This window comes from Lathamus discolor, chromosome 1 (genome assembly GCF_037157495.1).
Source record: "Lathamus discolor isolate bLatDis1 chromosome 1, bLatDis1.hap1, whole genome shotgun sequence".
NCBI lineage: Eukaryota > Metazoa > Chordata > Aves > Psittaciformes > Psittacidae > Lathamus > Lathamus discolor.
The window spans coordinates 2999914-3014522 of NC_088884.1; the positions used below are offsets into that span (position 1 = coordinate 2999914).

General features: G+C 59.0%; 1 protein-coding gene across 8 annotated transcripts in view; it reads right to left on the reverse strand.

Annotated features, from left to right (window-relative positions):
- The window catches only part of SBF1 (SET binding factor 1), a 59475-nt gene that overhangs the window by 24464 nt on the left and 20402 nt on the right, over positions 1–14609 (reverse strand). For all 8 annotated transcript variants that reach the window (XM_065667962.1, XM_065667795.1, XM_065668046.1 and 5 more), the window contains exons 2-9: positions 12925–13010; positions 9819–9956; positions 9556–9687; positions 7977–8087; positions 4449–4554; positions 3312–3444; positions 1369–1477; positions 567–680 (exon numbers count right to left, since the gene is read on the reverse strand). In XM_065667962.1, the coding sequence (XP_065524034.1) occupies positions 567–680; positions 1369–1477; positions 3312–3444; positions 4449–4554; positions 7977–8087; positions 9556–9687; positions 9819–9956; positions 12925–13010 (929 nt within the window). The remainder of the gene's footprint in view (positions 1–566; positions 681–1368; positions 1478–3311; positions 3445–4448; positions 4555–7976; positions 8088–9555; positions 9688–9818; positions 9957–12924; positions 13011–14609) is intronic.

Sequence of the window (14609 nt, forward strand, 5' to 3'; positions counted from 1 at the left end):
ACTCAAACCAGTCTGGGATCCTGTGATTCCTCAGCGACCCAAGAGCACTCACAGAATAGGTCTGTGGGTGTGGAAATGACCAGGGCTGGAACCAGCAGACAGCAGCACCGCTGGTGCTCTGCTTTTGCGGGCAGTGGGAAGGGGGCTCCTCTCCAGCTCTGGGATGTTCCCTGTGGAGGGCTGGGGCTGGAGCTGAGCAGCAGGAGCTGCGGATGCAGCACGTGTGTGGTGCAGCTGCCCTGGGCACGCTCCGATGGCCACAGGGCTCTGGGAACACAGCAGCAGCAGGAAAGCTCCAGGGCTGCAGCTGCTTCCTCCCATACAAGGGCTGGGAGCCAGCACCCCATTCCCAGAAACCTTTGGCAGCAGAACCTTCCTCCGGCACTGCCACGCAGCAGAGGCTGTCAGCATGGGGACAGGTCTGCTGTGAGACGGTCACTGGGACCCCGAGGTGCGGAATTATGCTGTCAGAGGAGTTCCTGCTGCTCCATTCCCAGCTCCCTCAGGGAATACGTGTCATTCCCAAGGCCTGGCACCCGGCCGATGGGACAAAGGGACACACTCACCATGGAAAGGGCTTCCCGGGTCTGCTGGAGCAGAGGCTCAGGGAGCAGGGAGATGTGCACACACTCGGGGACATTCACTGTCCCGCCATCCAGGTCCGCAATGACAACATCCAGCTGGAAGAGGCAGGACAAGGCATGAGACAAGGAATGAGACAAGGCCAGGCTTCGCTGCACCCTCCCCACCACCTCCAGTGGGCCATGGAAAGCTGGGGTGGGAGCCCCATTCAGGAGGGTGGCTTGGGAATCCTGTGTGTCCCCTCCCCATCTCCTGTGAGCACTCTAAGCCTCCAGTAGTTACGTTCTTTACCCACTGCCACCAAACCCAAGCATTTGCCAACACACAACCTACAAGTCACCACCTCCCAGGACAGTGACAGGGGAGGACAATCTGGTGGGGGGGAGGCACAGCTCTGCTCAGCAGGCACCAGACTGTGGCTCGGTGCCTTCTATGAGCCCCTGGCCCTGCTTCACCAGAGCAGCACTGGGATGGGGGTGTTTCAGAGGCTGCACAGAAGCTGCTGCAGTTGGGATTGGCCCCGGTACGCTTTGGTTTCACTCAGGTCCTGCAGCCTCAAGTGCCAGCATGGCCTCTTGGAGCAGCACTCAGCCCACAAAGCAATTCTCTGGCTGATCCCAAGCTTGGCATAGCACGGCTGGAGCACAGCCCCGGATCAGCAAGGCAGGCCTGAGCAAGCTCAGCCTAAGGACAGTGGCTGCTGCCGGCTGAGAGCTGGAGCTCGACCCCTGCTCCTCCCTCCCGATCCCGATCCTGGTGCAAGGAACTGGAGTCCTAGCGTCTCACCAGCTCCTGTGTCTCTGACTGGAAGATGGAGTGCACTCCGATAATGAAGGGTGTTGGTGTGCTCAGCACCTCGAGGAGCTGCGCGGGCAGGATGGGCACGTACGTGAAGCTGCAACCAAAGGAGAGCATCACTGCAGCCAATGAAACCCTGCCCTGAACCCAACCTCAGCACTGCTGAGCCCACCTCTGGAGGTGGCGGTGACTGCAGGCTTTCCCCCAGCACGCTCAGCCACAGAACCCCAGACTGGTTTGTGTTAGAAGAAACCTTAAAGCTCATCCAGCTCCAACCCCTGCCACAGGCAGGGACCCCTTCCACTGGAGCAGCTTGCTCCAAGCCCCTGTGTCCAACCTGGCCTTGAACACTGCCAGGGATGGGGCAGCCACAGCTTCTCTGGGCACCCTGGGCCAGCGCCTCAGCACCCTCACAGGGAAGAGCTTCTGCCTAAGAGCTCATCTCAGTCTCCCCTCGGGCAGGTTAAAGCCATTCCCCCTGGCCTGTCCCTAAACACCTCCAGAGCAGAGCTGCTCCAGCTCTCGCAGCAGCTCCATGGCCCTAACGGTGAGTAAATAACTGTGTTTTGGGCCCTGCTGGCAAAGGGGCAAGGAGGTGAATGCCCACAGTTCTTGGCTGTGCTGACAGCTCCTTTCCTGACACCTCTGGTGTGCAGAGCAGTGTAATTCCAGTGTCCACAGCAGCAAAGAGGTGCGAACTTTCCACCACTTTCTCCCTATGGCAAGCCTGGAGCTCTATTACTGGAAGCAGGGACCAGGGTATCACCAGCAGTGTCTGTAGCTCCAGGACCTGCTGCCTTGTACTTTTCCAGGCTGTGGCAACCCCTGACAGAGAGAAGCAACCCACCAGGCTCTTGAATGTGATCCAGCAGTGTGTTATCACTCCATGGAGCTTATCTCCCCAGAATCCATCCCATTCCCCTTCTCCCAGCTGCATTACAGAGCACAGAGCACCACTTCCACTGGCACCCATCCATCCCAGCCCTGGGCATGACACTGAACCAGGACACTGGGAAACTTCCAGAAAGCCTGGTGCAACCTCTGCCCACCCTAGACGGGGCCAGACACATAACAGAGCTCTTGTTAAGGTGGTGGCAGTGGTGGCCAAGCCACTGTGGTGGCTCCTGTGGACATTGGCACCCCACTCACTAGGCCATGGACTGGCCACTACCGGGGCTGTCTGCACGTCCCCCAGGTAGGACAGCCCAGATAGATGGGCCATTGTGCTGCAGCTCCTGCTGTACTGCATCCATGCTGGCCTGCAGTACCCCCACCTGCAGAAAGGCTGCTTGTATCCCAAAGAAAGCTTCCTTTGGGAGTTCCACTGCTCTGCTGGAAACCTTTCCTTTGGCTGCACTGAGATTATGACTCCAGGGCCAGAGAACGACCACGGTCAGCGTCTTTGAGCCTTCAGGAACCTTGTGAGGCTGTAGAACATGTTCTGTCTGAAGAGCTGAGAGAGCTGGGTTGTGTCAGCCTGGAGAAGAGAAGGCTCCTGAAGGGGAGACCTTAGAGCAGCTCCAGTGCCTAAAGAGGCTGCAGGAAACCTGGAGAGGGGCTTGGGACAAGGGCCTGTAGGACCAGGCCAAGGGGAATGGCTTGAACCTGCCAGAGGGGAGACTGAGATGAGCTCTGAGGCAGAAGCTCTTCCCTGTGAGGGTGCTGAGGTGCTGGCACAGGGTGCCCAGAGAAGCTGTGGCTGCCCCATCCCTGGCAATGCTCAAGGCCAGGTTGGACACAGGGGCTTGGAGCAAGCTGCTCCAGTGGAAGGGGTCCCTGCCCGTGGCAGGGGTTGGGGCTGGATGAGCTTTAAGGTCCCTTCCAACACAAACCTGCCTGGGATTCATCCCATGATGCTGTGACTATGGTCTGGCAGCAGCTCTTGGTGGCTGTGGAGGGCTGAGGGCTCGGGGTGCTCTGGGTGCCCTCACCTGTACTTGAGGGGGAACATGAGTGCAAGCAGAGCCCGGCAGGCGTCTGTCAGCCGCTGGTAACTGCTGGACAGAAACAGGATCTTGTGCTCGGTCAGCGCGGCGCAGAACAGGTACAGCACGTTGGTGATGCCTGGGAGAAAGCAGAGGAGAGCTCAGAAACGAGGATCACCTCCTGCACCCACCAGACAGCAATGACCCCCCCATGGATCCCACCCCTCATCTCCAACTCCACACCACAGAGGAGCTCAACATCAAGCAAAGAGCCACTTCCGGGATGTGCTTCAATGGAAGCCCCTGTTTTGGGAGAGAGGTGTCTTCCTGAGGTGCTGGTGTCATCAATCACAGGCATAAGGCCAATGGCAGCACACTCTGGGCACCCCTTTTTGCCACCCAGCCCAGTTCCCATGGGATCTGGCCACACATCTTTATGTGGAGCACTGTGTGCAGTGCTGGTGTCCCCAGCGTAAGGGCATGGAGCTGCTGGAGCAAGTCCAGAGGAGGCCACAAGGATGATCAGGGCTGGAGCATCTCTCATATGGAGACAGGCTGAGAAAGTTGGGGCTGTTCATCCTGGAGAACAGAAGCTGTGTGGAGACCTCAGAGCAGCTTCCAGAGTCTGAAGGGGGCTACAAGGATGCTGGGGAGGGACTCTTCATCACGGACTGTAGTGATAGGACAAGGGGTGACGGGTTCAACCTGAAACAGGGGAAGTTCAGGTTGGAGATAAGGCAGAAGCTCTTCCCTGTGAGGGTGCTGAGGTGCTGGCACAGGGTGCCCAGAGAAGCTGTGGCTGCCCCATCCCTGGCAGTGCTCAAGGCCAGGTTGGACACAGGGGCTTGGATCATTGTTCCATGATCTGCCAGTCCCTGCCCTGCTGGGGAAGGGGAGGCAAAGCAGGGCCAGGAGGGCTCCATCTGAGGCTGCAGGAGCCCTGTGTGACACGGCAAGCTGGGGAGCAGGGCAGGATCTCCAGCCAGGCTGATGCAGGCGGCTCTGGCCCGGCCTGGGCAAAAAGGCCACCAGGGGAAGGGGGTCCTACAGGCCCATGGCACTGGTGGAAGGGGGTGCCAGTGCGAGTGGGTGCCAGGGGAAGGGTGCGCTGGTGTGAGGGGCTCCGGGGTACATCAGTCTCACCGAGCTGGCGGAAGAGCAGCGCCACGCTGCAGCTGCTGACCGGGAGCGAGTCGCTGATGGGTGTCTGGATCACCTGCCGGTCCCCGGCTCCCAGTGAGATGGTTCTCTGCAAGGGAGCACACGCACGTCACCGGGCACAGCCGCGCACCGAGGGCAGGCAGCGACAGCCTGAGTGCCCCCCAGAGCAGGGCTGGGACCACTGTGCCCTCAGCACCACCCTCACAGGGTGCAGCACGTCCCACCACAGCAGATTGCCTTGTGGCACCATGGCTGCTGCAGGAAGAGGGAAGAGGGCCCTGCAACACCACGCATTGTGTTTGACTGGGGACATGGGCTACAGGGGGGAATGGGAGCTCCCAAAACAGCTGTCACTCCTGGACAACATGAGCAACACCATGACGGCAGCAAGCCCTGAGACCTGCACAGTGACAAGCGCATGAGGAGCTTCAATAAATCTTGGAGCAACCTGCTCCAGGGGAAGGTGTCCCTACCCGTGGCAGGCGGCTGGAAGTGGGTGAGCTCTAAGGTCCCTTCCCACACAAATCATTCATGATAAGCAGAAGGGAAGAGCTCGCCTGTGCCATGTGCACCAGTGCTGCCTGGCAAGGGAGCAGCACCAGCCTCGCCAACCAGACAGGGTGCTGATGGCTCCCGGGCTGGGGACAGACACCGCACATACCGGACACACTCTGCTTCTCCCCCAGTACAACTTTTTACCCAGACCTCAGCTCATTCCCAGTGGCACAGGGCAGCCTTCACGTGTCCCAGGCTGGAGCTCACTGCCCTCTCCTCCTCTTTCTACATCTCTCCAGGGAGGACATGCCTGCAACAGCATCTTTCACCATGCAACCCACTGCAACAGCCACGGATCTGCTTTCCACATCCCTGGCAGTGTCCAAGGCCAGCCTGCACAGGGCTTGAAGCAACCTGCCCTAGTGGAAGGTGTCCCTGCCTGTGGAACTGGATCTTTAAGGTCCCTTCAACCCAAACCACTCAATGATTCCATGATTCTGAACGCTGCAGCCCTGGAAGAGCTGATCAAACACCCCTGACCTCATCCTCCAGAGCAGCTGAGGGTGTTTGCACCACCCCAGCTCACAGGGTGACTGCTGCAGAGCAGGACTGAACCCCCCAGAGCCCAGTCGCAGCAGTGCTGCACCAGTGCAGCACACACAGACACACACACACACAAGGCACTAGCAGTGCCCAGGCCTCCAGCTTGGCCCCGGCCACAGCGTGTGTCCCCCTCACAGACAGTTAGAGAGGTTGTTAAGGAGGAGACAGACCCCAGGAAGGAAAAGGTGTGCGTACCGCTGCTTCGTCCTCCGCGTCAGGCTGAGACAGAGACAGAGATGGCACAGTCAGTTAGAGACAGCACAGGAGACAGGGGAGGAAGGGAGGACACAGGCAGGGCTGACAGCGAGCTGGGAACGCTCCCGGAGTAAGGAGATGCAAACACACACATGAAGCCAAGGCAACAGGGACCACGGAGGGATGGAATACTGGGACGCAGCAGGAGAACAAGGAAGTGCCCCACGAGCTTGTTCCCACAGCACAGAGACCTGCAGGAACTGGGAGGTGGCAATAATTGTGCCAAGGAGTGCCACACAGGGAGGCACAGAGGCTCCAGAGCTGCCCTGCTGTCTCCCGTGCTGCTGCTCACTTGGTGCACTGGGAGGAACCAGATGGAGTCGGACAGAGCTGGGCAGATCCTGCAGGAAAGCCACAGTGCAGAGCCGTGGCGCCTGGCACACAGCCTGGGAGGGGCAGCACCCAGCTCCTTCTGCAGAGGCTTGGGTATGGCCAGCACCCATCCCCTCCTGAGACACCTGGACCAGGGTCCAGCTCTGGGGCGACAGCACAAGAGGGACATGGAGCTGCTGGAGCGAGGCCAGAGGAGGCCACGAGGATGATCAGGGCTGGAGCAGCTCTGCTCTGGAGCCAGCCTGAGAGAGCTGGGCTGGGGCAGCCTGGAGAAGAGAAAGCTCCTGAAGGGGAGACCTTAGAGCAGCTCCAGTGCCTAAAGGGGGCTACAAGGATGCTGGAGACTCTTCGTCAGGGACTGCAGTGATAGGACAAGGGGTGATGGGTTCAAACTGAAACAGGGGAAGTTCAGGTTGGAGATAAGGAAGCTCTTCCCTGTGAGGGTGCTGAGGCGCTGGCACAGGGTGCCCAGAGAAGCTGTGGCTGCCCCATCCCTGGCAGTGCTCAAGGCCAGGTTGGACACAGGGGCTTGGAGCAAGCTGCTCCAGTGGAAGGTGGCCCTGCCCGTGGCAGGGGTTGGAACTGGATGAGCTTTAAGGTCCCTTCCAACACAAACCAGGCTGTGGTTCACTCCATGATTCTATGTCCATAAAGCACCAGGACCACTGGTGTTCTCCCAGTAGCTCTGGATGATTAGAGGGATCTCCAAGCCTGTGCCAGGCAGTTACGGCAGCTCAAGGGGCACCACTCCTGCCCAGCAGAAAGCACCAACCCAAGAAGCCTTCACAGATACCTGGGTCCAAGAGAGCAGCTTCCCCCCAGGGTCACAGGCTGCAGCAAGGGAAGAAACCTCTGTCTGTGGGCCCCAGAGACCTGAGGTGCTGCCCCAGCCCTGTGAAGGCTCCCCCACGGGAGAGAATTTAATGGTGTTTTTTGCTGGGGGAAGTGGAGCTCAGCTGGAAGTGAAGCCACTGCAGCAAACAACACATCCATGGCTACGTCTGAGGTGCTGGCAAGGCACAGGAACAGCAGGGCATTAGGCTGCTGCTTCCAAACACCTCCTGCCAGAGGGCCCAGCTGGTCTCTCTCCATTCCTGCCATCTCCAGGCAGCTCCAGCTCTTCCTCATCCATCTGCTGAACAAGGCTGAGCCCATCTGGCCCTGCCCCAGCAGGAGGGGGACACATGCCTTGGAGGGGACAACAGGAGGTTGTCTCTGATGGCCTCACCTCTGGGCACAAGCAAAGCTGCTGCTTCTCAAACCCTGTCCATCAGAGCTGCTGCTTGCACAGGCACAGGCCAGTGGGTTAAGGAGAGAGCCCCAAGCTGCTCATCTGGCCAATGCTGGCCTTGCTTGGCCTGTCCCCCTGCTCTCACAGATGGCCCGTGACCACCTGGCTCTGAAGCAGGTCTCCAGGCACTCAGATGGGGCTGAGTGGAGCAGCAGGACCTCCCCAGTGCAGGAATGAGCATGGACCATGGCAACTGTGTGCACAGACACATCAGTGACTATGCAAGTGGAGAGAGCAAGGAGCCAGGGCCAAGCTGTCCAGTCATGGTAAGTTAAAAGGCAGCGAAGCAGCAGGATCTCAGCTGCTGGAGGAGCTGAGGAGCTCGGAACCACAGAGCTCTGTTGTTTCTGCTCTCAAGAGCTTGGGAAGGCACCAGCCAAGCACTTCAGCAGCTCCTGGTTGCCAGCACACGTCAGCCTCACTCAGCTCCCCCAGCACAGCAACCAGACAGAGCTGAGGAACCCCTCTGTCCCTGCCAGAGCTGCTCAGGGGGCAGAGGCATGAAGAGGATGAGGAAGGGGCTGAGCACCCACCTGAGCTCCACCAGTGATGGGGATGGTGCAGGTCAGCAGGTTCCCAATGACATTCTCCAGGGACACGCTCAGTCCGTCCACGTAGATGGTGTAGATCAAGCCCAGGCTGTTCTGGAGAGGGAAGCACAGCACACTTGAGAAGCACAGCACCATGGAGCATGGATCCCAAGGGGTAGGGACCTCAGGGATCATCTGCTCCAACCCTTCCAGGCGAAGCATCATCTAGACCAGATGTCCAAACACCCTGTCCAGCCCAATCTTAAGTGTCCAGTGCTGGGGAGTCACCACTTCCAATGGCTGGTGGTCCTCAGTGGGAACAGTTTTTCTCATATCTAGTCAGAACTGGGACATGGGGCTCCTTGTACAATGGGAGTCCCCATCTTCTTTGTGGCCACCCTCAAATAGTGGGACATGGAGATAAGGTCTCCCCGGAGCCTTCTTTTCTCCAGGCTGAACATTCCCAGTTTTCAGCTTTTCCTCATATGCTGCCCAGCCCTCTGGTATTCAGGCCTCAGTTGGAAGCAGTTCTTCCCTGTGAGGGTGCTGAGGTGCTGGCACAGGGTGCCCAGAGAAGCTGTGGCTGCCCCATCCCTGGCAGTGCTCAAGGCCAGGTTGGACACAGGGGCTTGGAGCAAGCTGCTCCAGTGGAAGGGGTCCCTGCCCATGGCAGGGGTTGGAACTGAATGAGCTTTGAGATCCATCCCAACACAAACCATTCCACGGCTCTATGACCCCCTGGACAACCTGCTCCAGCCGACCCTGCTCAAGCAGGGGTTGGACCAGGGACCTCCAGAGGTGCCTCCAGCCTTGGTTGTGTGGGTTTTTAGGGCTGTGAGTCTGCAAAGCCCAGGTTTTGTGCTCTTTGCAGCAGCTGCAGCCAGAGCTGGGAGTGATTTTTTACCCTTGTCAGTTATTAATGCCCTGAGCACTGCGTGTCCCACGGGAACAGCCTGTGCTCCATTCACAGAGCTGGTGTGAACAAGATGTGCAGGAACAGAGCAGAGCCAAGCACTGGGATCCCACAGCGGGAGGGGAAAGCAGGGAGACACCCTGGCCTGGAGCACACTGCCCTTCTCTGAGCCACCATCAATCCTGGGTGGGCTCCCCCTCTGGAGCACGAGGCAGGCAGTGTGATGGGTCTGGGGAGGTGACCACCCCCTGTCCAGCCATGGAGCTGGCACAACAGAGCCCCGCCTGCACCCGTCCTCACACCCCTTCCCCAAGCACAGAAAGCAGCAGGGCTGGGGAACATTCCCATGGCAAGGAGCGATGTTCCCCCAGGAATGGGCTGTTATGCTGCTTCTGCTCACAAACCAGGTCAAGGCCACCAGGTGCCTGGTGTGGCCGAGTCCTTGGGTTGATGTTCAGGTTCAGCTGCTGGACCAGGATGCAAGGAGCAGGATGGGAACAGGCTGCTCTCCCATAGGCGCTGTGCCAGGGTGCTCCACCACCTCCTGCTCCGGCAGCGACTACATGGCTCCAGGTAGCTCCCAGAGCCAGAAACCCTTCACTGCCATTGCTCTCCTCTCCACACCCAGTAGAGACCGTACTCCCCCTGCCCGGAGCACTTCAGACTTACCCTGAACACCTCCGCATGGTCCAGCCGTGACACCAGCACCAAGCTTTTGGGAGCAAAGAGCTGCGCAGGTTGAACGGGAGATGATGGCTCTTCCTCCTCCTCCCCGTCACCATTTCTGGGGTGGCTCTGAGGCTACGAGACAAGGCCCAGGGTAAGCAAAAGAAGCTCTTCCCTCTCCCAGGATCTAACACCAGGGCCTGGGCTCTCTTGCACAGGCACAGCCAAAGCCAGAGGCTGCCTCCGTCCCTTCCCACCCGCAGTACCTGGGCGCTCTCGATGGGCTCCCAGAAGGTGAAGCAGGCGCAGTAGTGCCGCTCCGAGTTGATGTCCGTCAGCACGGCCACGAAGAAGGTCGGGGGGTTCCTCTCCGTGAAGAGCTGCCAACCACTGGGCTGGCAGAACTGCAAGAGAGGGCAGGCACTGTGTCAGGAGGAGGTCGAACAATGGGATCCTGACCCTCTGCTCTGCCCTGCGAGACCCCACGTGCAGCACTGTGTGCAGTGCTGGTGTCCCCAACATGAGAAGGACATGATGGAGCTGCTGGAGCAAGTCCAGAGGTCATGAGGATGATCAGGGGCTGGAATGCCTCTCATATTGAGACAGGCTGAGGAAGTTAGGGCTGTTCAGCATGGAGAAGAGAAGCTGTGTGGAGATCTCAGAGCAGCTTCCAGAGTCTGAAGGGGGCTACAAGGATGCTGGAGAGGGACTCTTCATCAAGGACTGTAGCGACAGGGCAAGGGGTGATGGGTTCAAACTGAAACAGGGGAAGTTCAGGTTGGAGATAAGGCAGAAGCTCTTCCCTGTGAGGGTGCTGAGGCGCTGGCACAGGGTGCCCAGAGAAGCTGTGGCTGCCCCATCCCTGGCAGTGCTCAAGGCCAGGTTGGACACAGGGGCTTGGAGCAAGCTGCTCCAGTGGAAGGGGTCCCTGCCTGCGGCAGGGGTTGGAGCTGGAGGAGCTTTCAGGTCCCTTCAACACAAACCATTTCATCATTCCATGCCCCCCTGGCCAAGATGGGAACCCCACACACCCTGCAGCCACGGCAAAGCCTCAGGAGCTCCCAGCACAGGGCAGTGATGGGCTGGGCTCTGCTCTGCCCCTGCAGCCATCGAGGTGCTGGTGATCACACCCAGACACTGGAATAGCACCGGGAATGATGGAAGGTGACCTGCATGCAGCCAGGGCTGTGTGCCGGCCCCATGTCCACTCCAAGAGGTGGCACCGCTTCCTTGGGACCAGCAGCTGGAAAACACCTGCACCAGCTCCACAGTTCAGGCAGCTCCAGACACAGCTCTGCCCATCCCTGGGACTTTCCACACACCACGGCCGGGGAGTTAATTCCAGCATCAGCCCAGGACTCCCCGGGGAGGGCGGTTCGAGGTCTCAAAGGGTTTTTCCTCTGTTTCCTCAGCATTTGGCTGCTGAGGAGCTCTGGAAAATTCCTGGCACTGGGGGAGTCCTGAAGAGTGGGACAGCGCCGGGACAGAGCCACTCCTTCCAGCTGGATGTGCCCCCAGGACATGGAGACCTGAGCAGGACTGAGGATGGGAATAAGGTGGCAACTAGGCCAGAAAGGGCTGACAGGAGCTGAAGGAATCACTGCAGAACCTGAACCATCGTGAATCACGGAACCCCAGACTGATCAGGGTTGGAAGGGAGCTTAAAGCTCCTCCAGCTCCAACCCCTGCCACGGGCAGGGACCCCTTCCACTGGAGCAGCTTGTTCCAAGCCCCTGTGTCCAACCTGGCCTTGAGCACTGCCAGGGATGGGGCAGCCACAGCTTCTCTGGGCACCCTGTGCCAGCCCCTCACAAAATCCCACCAGCTTTAGCAGGATTCCGTGTCCCCATCCTGCTCACCCACTCAGCATCACCACAGGCACCACGACCACCACCCCTGGGGCCTGTCATCACCCTGTGGCCTGGCTCCTGCTCTTCCAGTGCTCCTGCACCGGCCCTGGGCTCGGGGCTGCCCATGGAGCCAGCTCTGCCCGGAGGGGAGGACACTGCACCGGGACCCGTTCACATCCTGTGTCTGTCTCCAGAGCAACTTCCACCCATTGCAATGGGACAGTTCTGTTTGGAGCTGCTGTCAGAGCGACGCCAGGGCAAGAGCTCCGGGGTCAAGCTCCCTCCATGCACCGGAGAACCTTCTCCCCCGCAGGAAGGGACACAGCACGGGCTGCACCACAACGTTGTGGTTATGGTACCAAACCCCACAGTGGGCTCCATCCGGCTCTGCGGAGCTGCTCTGTCCCATCACTACACCCCACTCCCCCCCAGCCACCTTCCAATGCTGTGGAAGCCTCAGACCCCCCAGGCTCCCAACAGGATGGGGCTCCAATTGTTTAAATTCCAGGGATGTTTTGGCTGGACAGTTTGACCCTTGGGGTGGGGGGAGCAGCTTTCCTCTTGCTTGGGACAGTTCCCAAGTGCCCTGCAGACAGCCGGGAAACACAGACCAGAACATGAATACAGAGTCTGCCTCGGGACGGAACAGTACAGAAAGTCCAAGATTGTGATGGAATTCTGGTAACAGGATGAGGAGATGACGAGGGTGATGATCCCTGTGGCTGCAGCGGGAACTGCCAAAGCCAAGAGCCCAGGACAGGGCAGAGGAATGAGGATGGGGATCGGAGCCGTACTCTGGGGGCTGGTCCCAAAGGCGCCACTCACATGGAAGTTCTCCAGCACCAGCACAAAGATGGAGATGACTACCAAGTCTGGATGAGGGCATGAGACGAGGGGAGGGCAGCCAAAACTGCCTCCCAAGGGCAAGGGCATCCCCTCAGTGAGGCCCAGGGGAAGCACAGGGACCTGGAGTGGAAAGCAGGCAGGTCACCCTTTGCTATACCATGGAATCATGGAATCCCAGGGTTGGGTTGGTTTGGAAGGGACCAAAAAGCACATCCAGTGCCAGCAGTGCCACCAGCCCAAAGAGGAGTTTGCGAGGCAAAGCACTTGCGAGAGGCTTTGTTGTGGCAGAGCTATGCTATCTGTGATGAGGCTGTTCATACTGATACTGCATCCATTCAGCTCCTCTAGGATGTTCTGGATGTTCAGGATGTTCCAGCATCCCAGACAGCTGATTCCAGAGCAGGATGAGGAGCACAGCAGCCAGGACAGAGCCAGCCCCAGACAGGGCATGCAACATCCTATGCACGGCTCAGCACACTGGATCTGTGGTTTTCCAGAGCTGGAGCTGTGTCAGGGGGCAGGAGGGACCCCAGTGTGGTGGCTGCCCTGCTCAGACCCTGAAGTGCCCATTGAGGTGGGTGCACACAGTGCCATGTGTCCCATGCCCCATGCACTGCTTCCTGGTGTCCCGATCCCAAGGGGTGACACATCACCAGCTGTGATGGATGGCACTCACCAGCTCGATGCCCTGGGGAAAGGGGTTGTCCTCCCAGTCCTTCTCCGGGAAGCGCTGCAGTATCTGTCCCTGCCCATCCCTGCTCCCTGAGGAGACAAGAGCAGGGTTAGAGTGCAGGTTCTGAGTCCGCTTCAGCCCCCAGCAGCGCAGGTTCCCAATAGCTTCAGCGCCTGGGAGCAGCACTGGGGTGCTCCAGCACTGTGCCAGCCCCCCATGGACATGGAGAGCACAGAAGAGACCCCAGTCCCTCCACAAACCCACTGCACAGCCCCTGCCACAGGGAAAAGCAGCCATTTCCATAGATATGGGAGCAAACAGCAAAAAACTCATCATCTAATGGTGTGCAAAAGGCAAAGCACAAGTGCAGCACACCTCTGGTCAAGTTCACATTACAGTTCCCTTCCTTGGGTCACTAACACGAGATCAGACACACAGATCGCACATACAGCTCGGGGGAGAAGGACTTGGAGTGTTGGTCCATGAGAAGCTCCCCATGACCTGGCTTCAGTTTGTGCTGGAGCCCAGAACCACCCCCGTGTGCTGGGCTGCATTCCCAGAGTGTGAGCAGCAGCTCAGGGAGGGGATCCTGCCCCTCTGCTGCATGAAGGGGAGACCTTAGAGCAGCTCCAGTGCCTAAAGAGGCTACAGGAAACCTGGAGAGGGGCTTTGGACAACGGCCTGTAGGGACAGGCCAAGGGGAATGGCATTAAACAGTGATTTCCCCTCTGCACTCTACACCAGCCACGTGTAATGAACTGCTTCAGTGGATGACGCTGGAGTTGGGAACATGGAAACCCTGAGGAGCACTTTGCTCCTACCCCTGGCTGGGCACAGCTACAGACAGCACACGGAAAGGGGGATGCTCCATCCCCATGCAGAATCACTGTGTGGTTACTGCACCCACAGCATCATCCCAGGGGATGACTGTGTCTGCCCCTACAGCAATGCCAGCTCGATTTGGGAGCTGGGTTTGGCTCCAGGACTGCTGTTAGGGCCAGGTAGCAGGAGGAGCCTCCTCAGAGGACATGCACCACAAAGGACTATTTTGAGCACCCGACCTGTCTCCACCACCCTTCTCACCACAGCTGCATTTAGCTGAACAAGGCATCAGAAACACCACTAACAGTCTGGGGGCCGGAATGGAAAGGTCAGGGGAGGAAACAGCATCAGTGTCACGTTGACCAGATGTCCCCGTGCTCAGACACCTCCTCACACATGGACAGGTCCTGGCATCACCAGCAGCACCAGTGCTCGCTGCATCAAGTCCTGCCCTCTCTGAGCACCATCGGCCTGGCTCCAGCTTCCCAGGTGGGAAGATCCCTCTGAACACAGGTCAGGACAGCAGTTCTCCGATGGCCTGGTGAGTGCTGTCAGCCCCATGCCCTCCACAACAGCTCACCCCAGTAGCACAAGTGCAACATGTGTTCACTCACGCTGTCTTGGTCATGAGGGAAACAGATACAGGATCATGGAATGATGAAATGGTTTGTGTTGAAAAGGAGCTTAAAGCTCATCCAGCTCCAAGCCCTGCCACGGGCAGGGACCCCTTCCACTGGAGCAGCTTGCTCCAAGCCCCTGTGTCCAACCTGGCCTTGAGCACTGCCAGGGATGGGGCCGCCACAGCTTCTCTGGGCACCCTGTGCCAGCGCCTCAGCACCCTCACAGGGAAGAACTTCAGCCCTCAT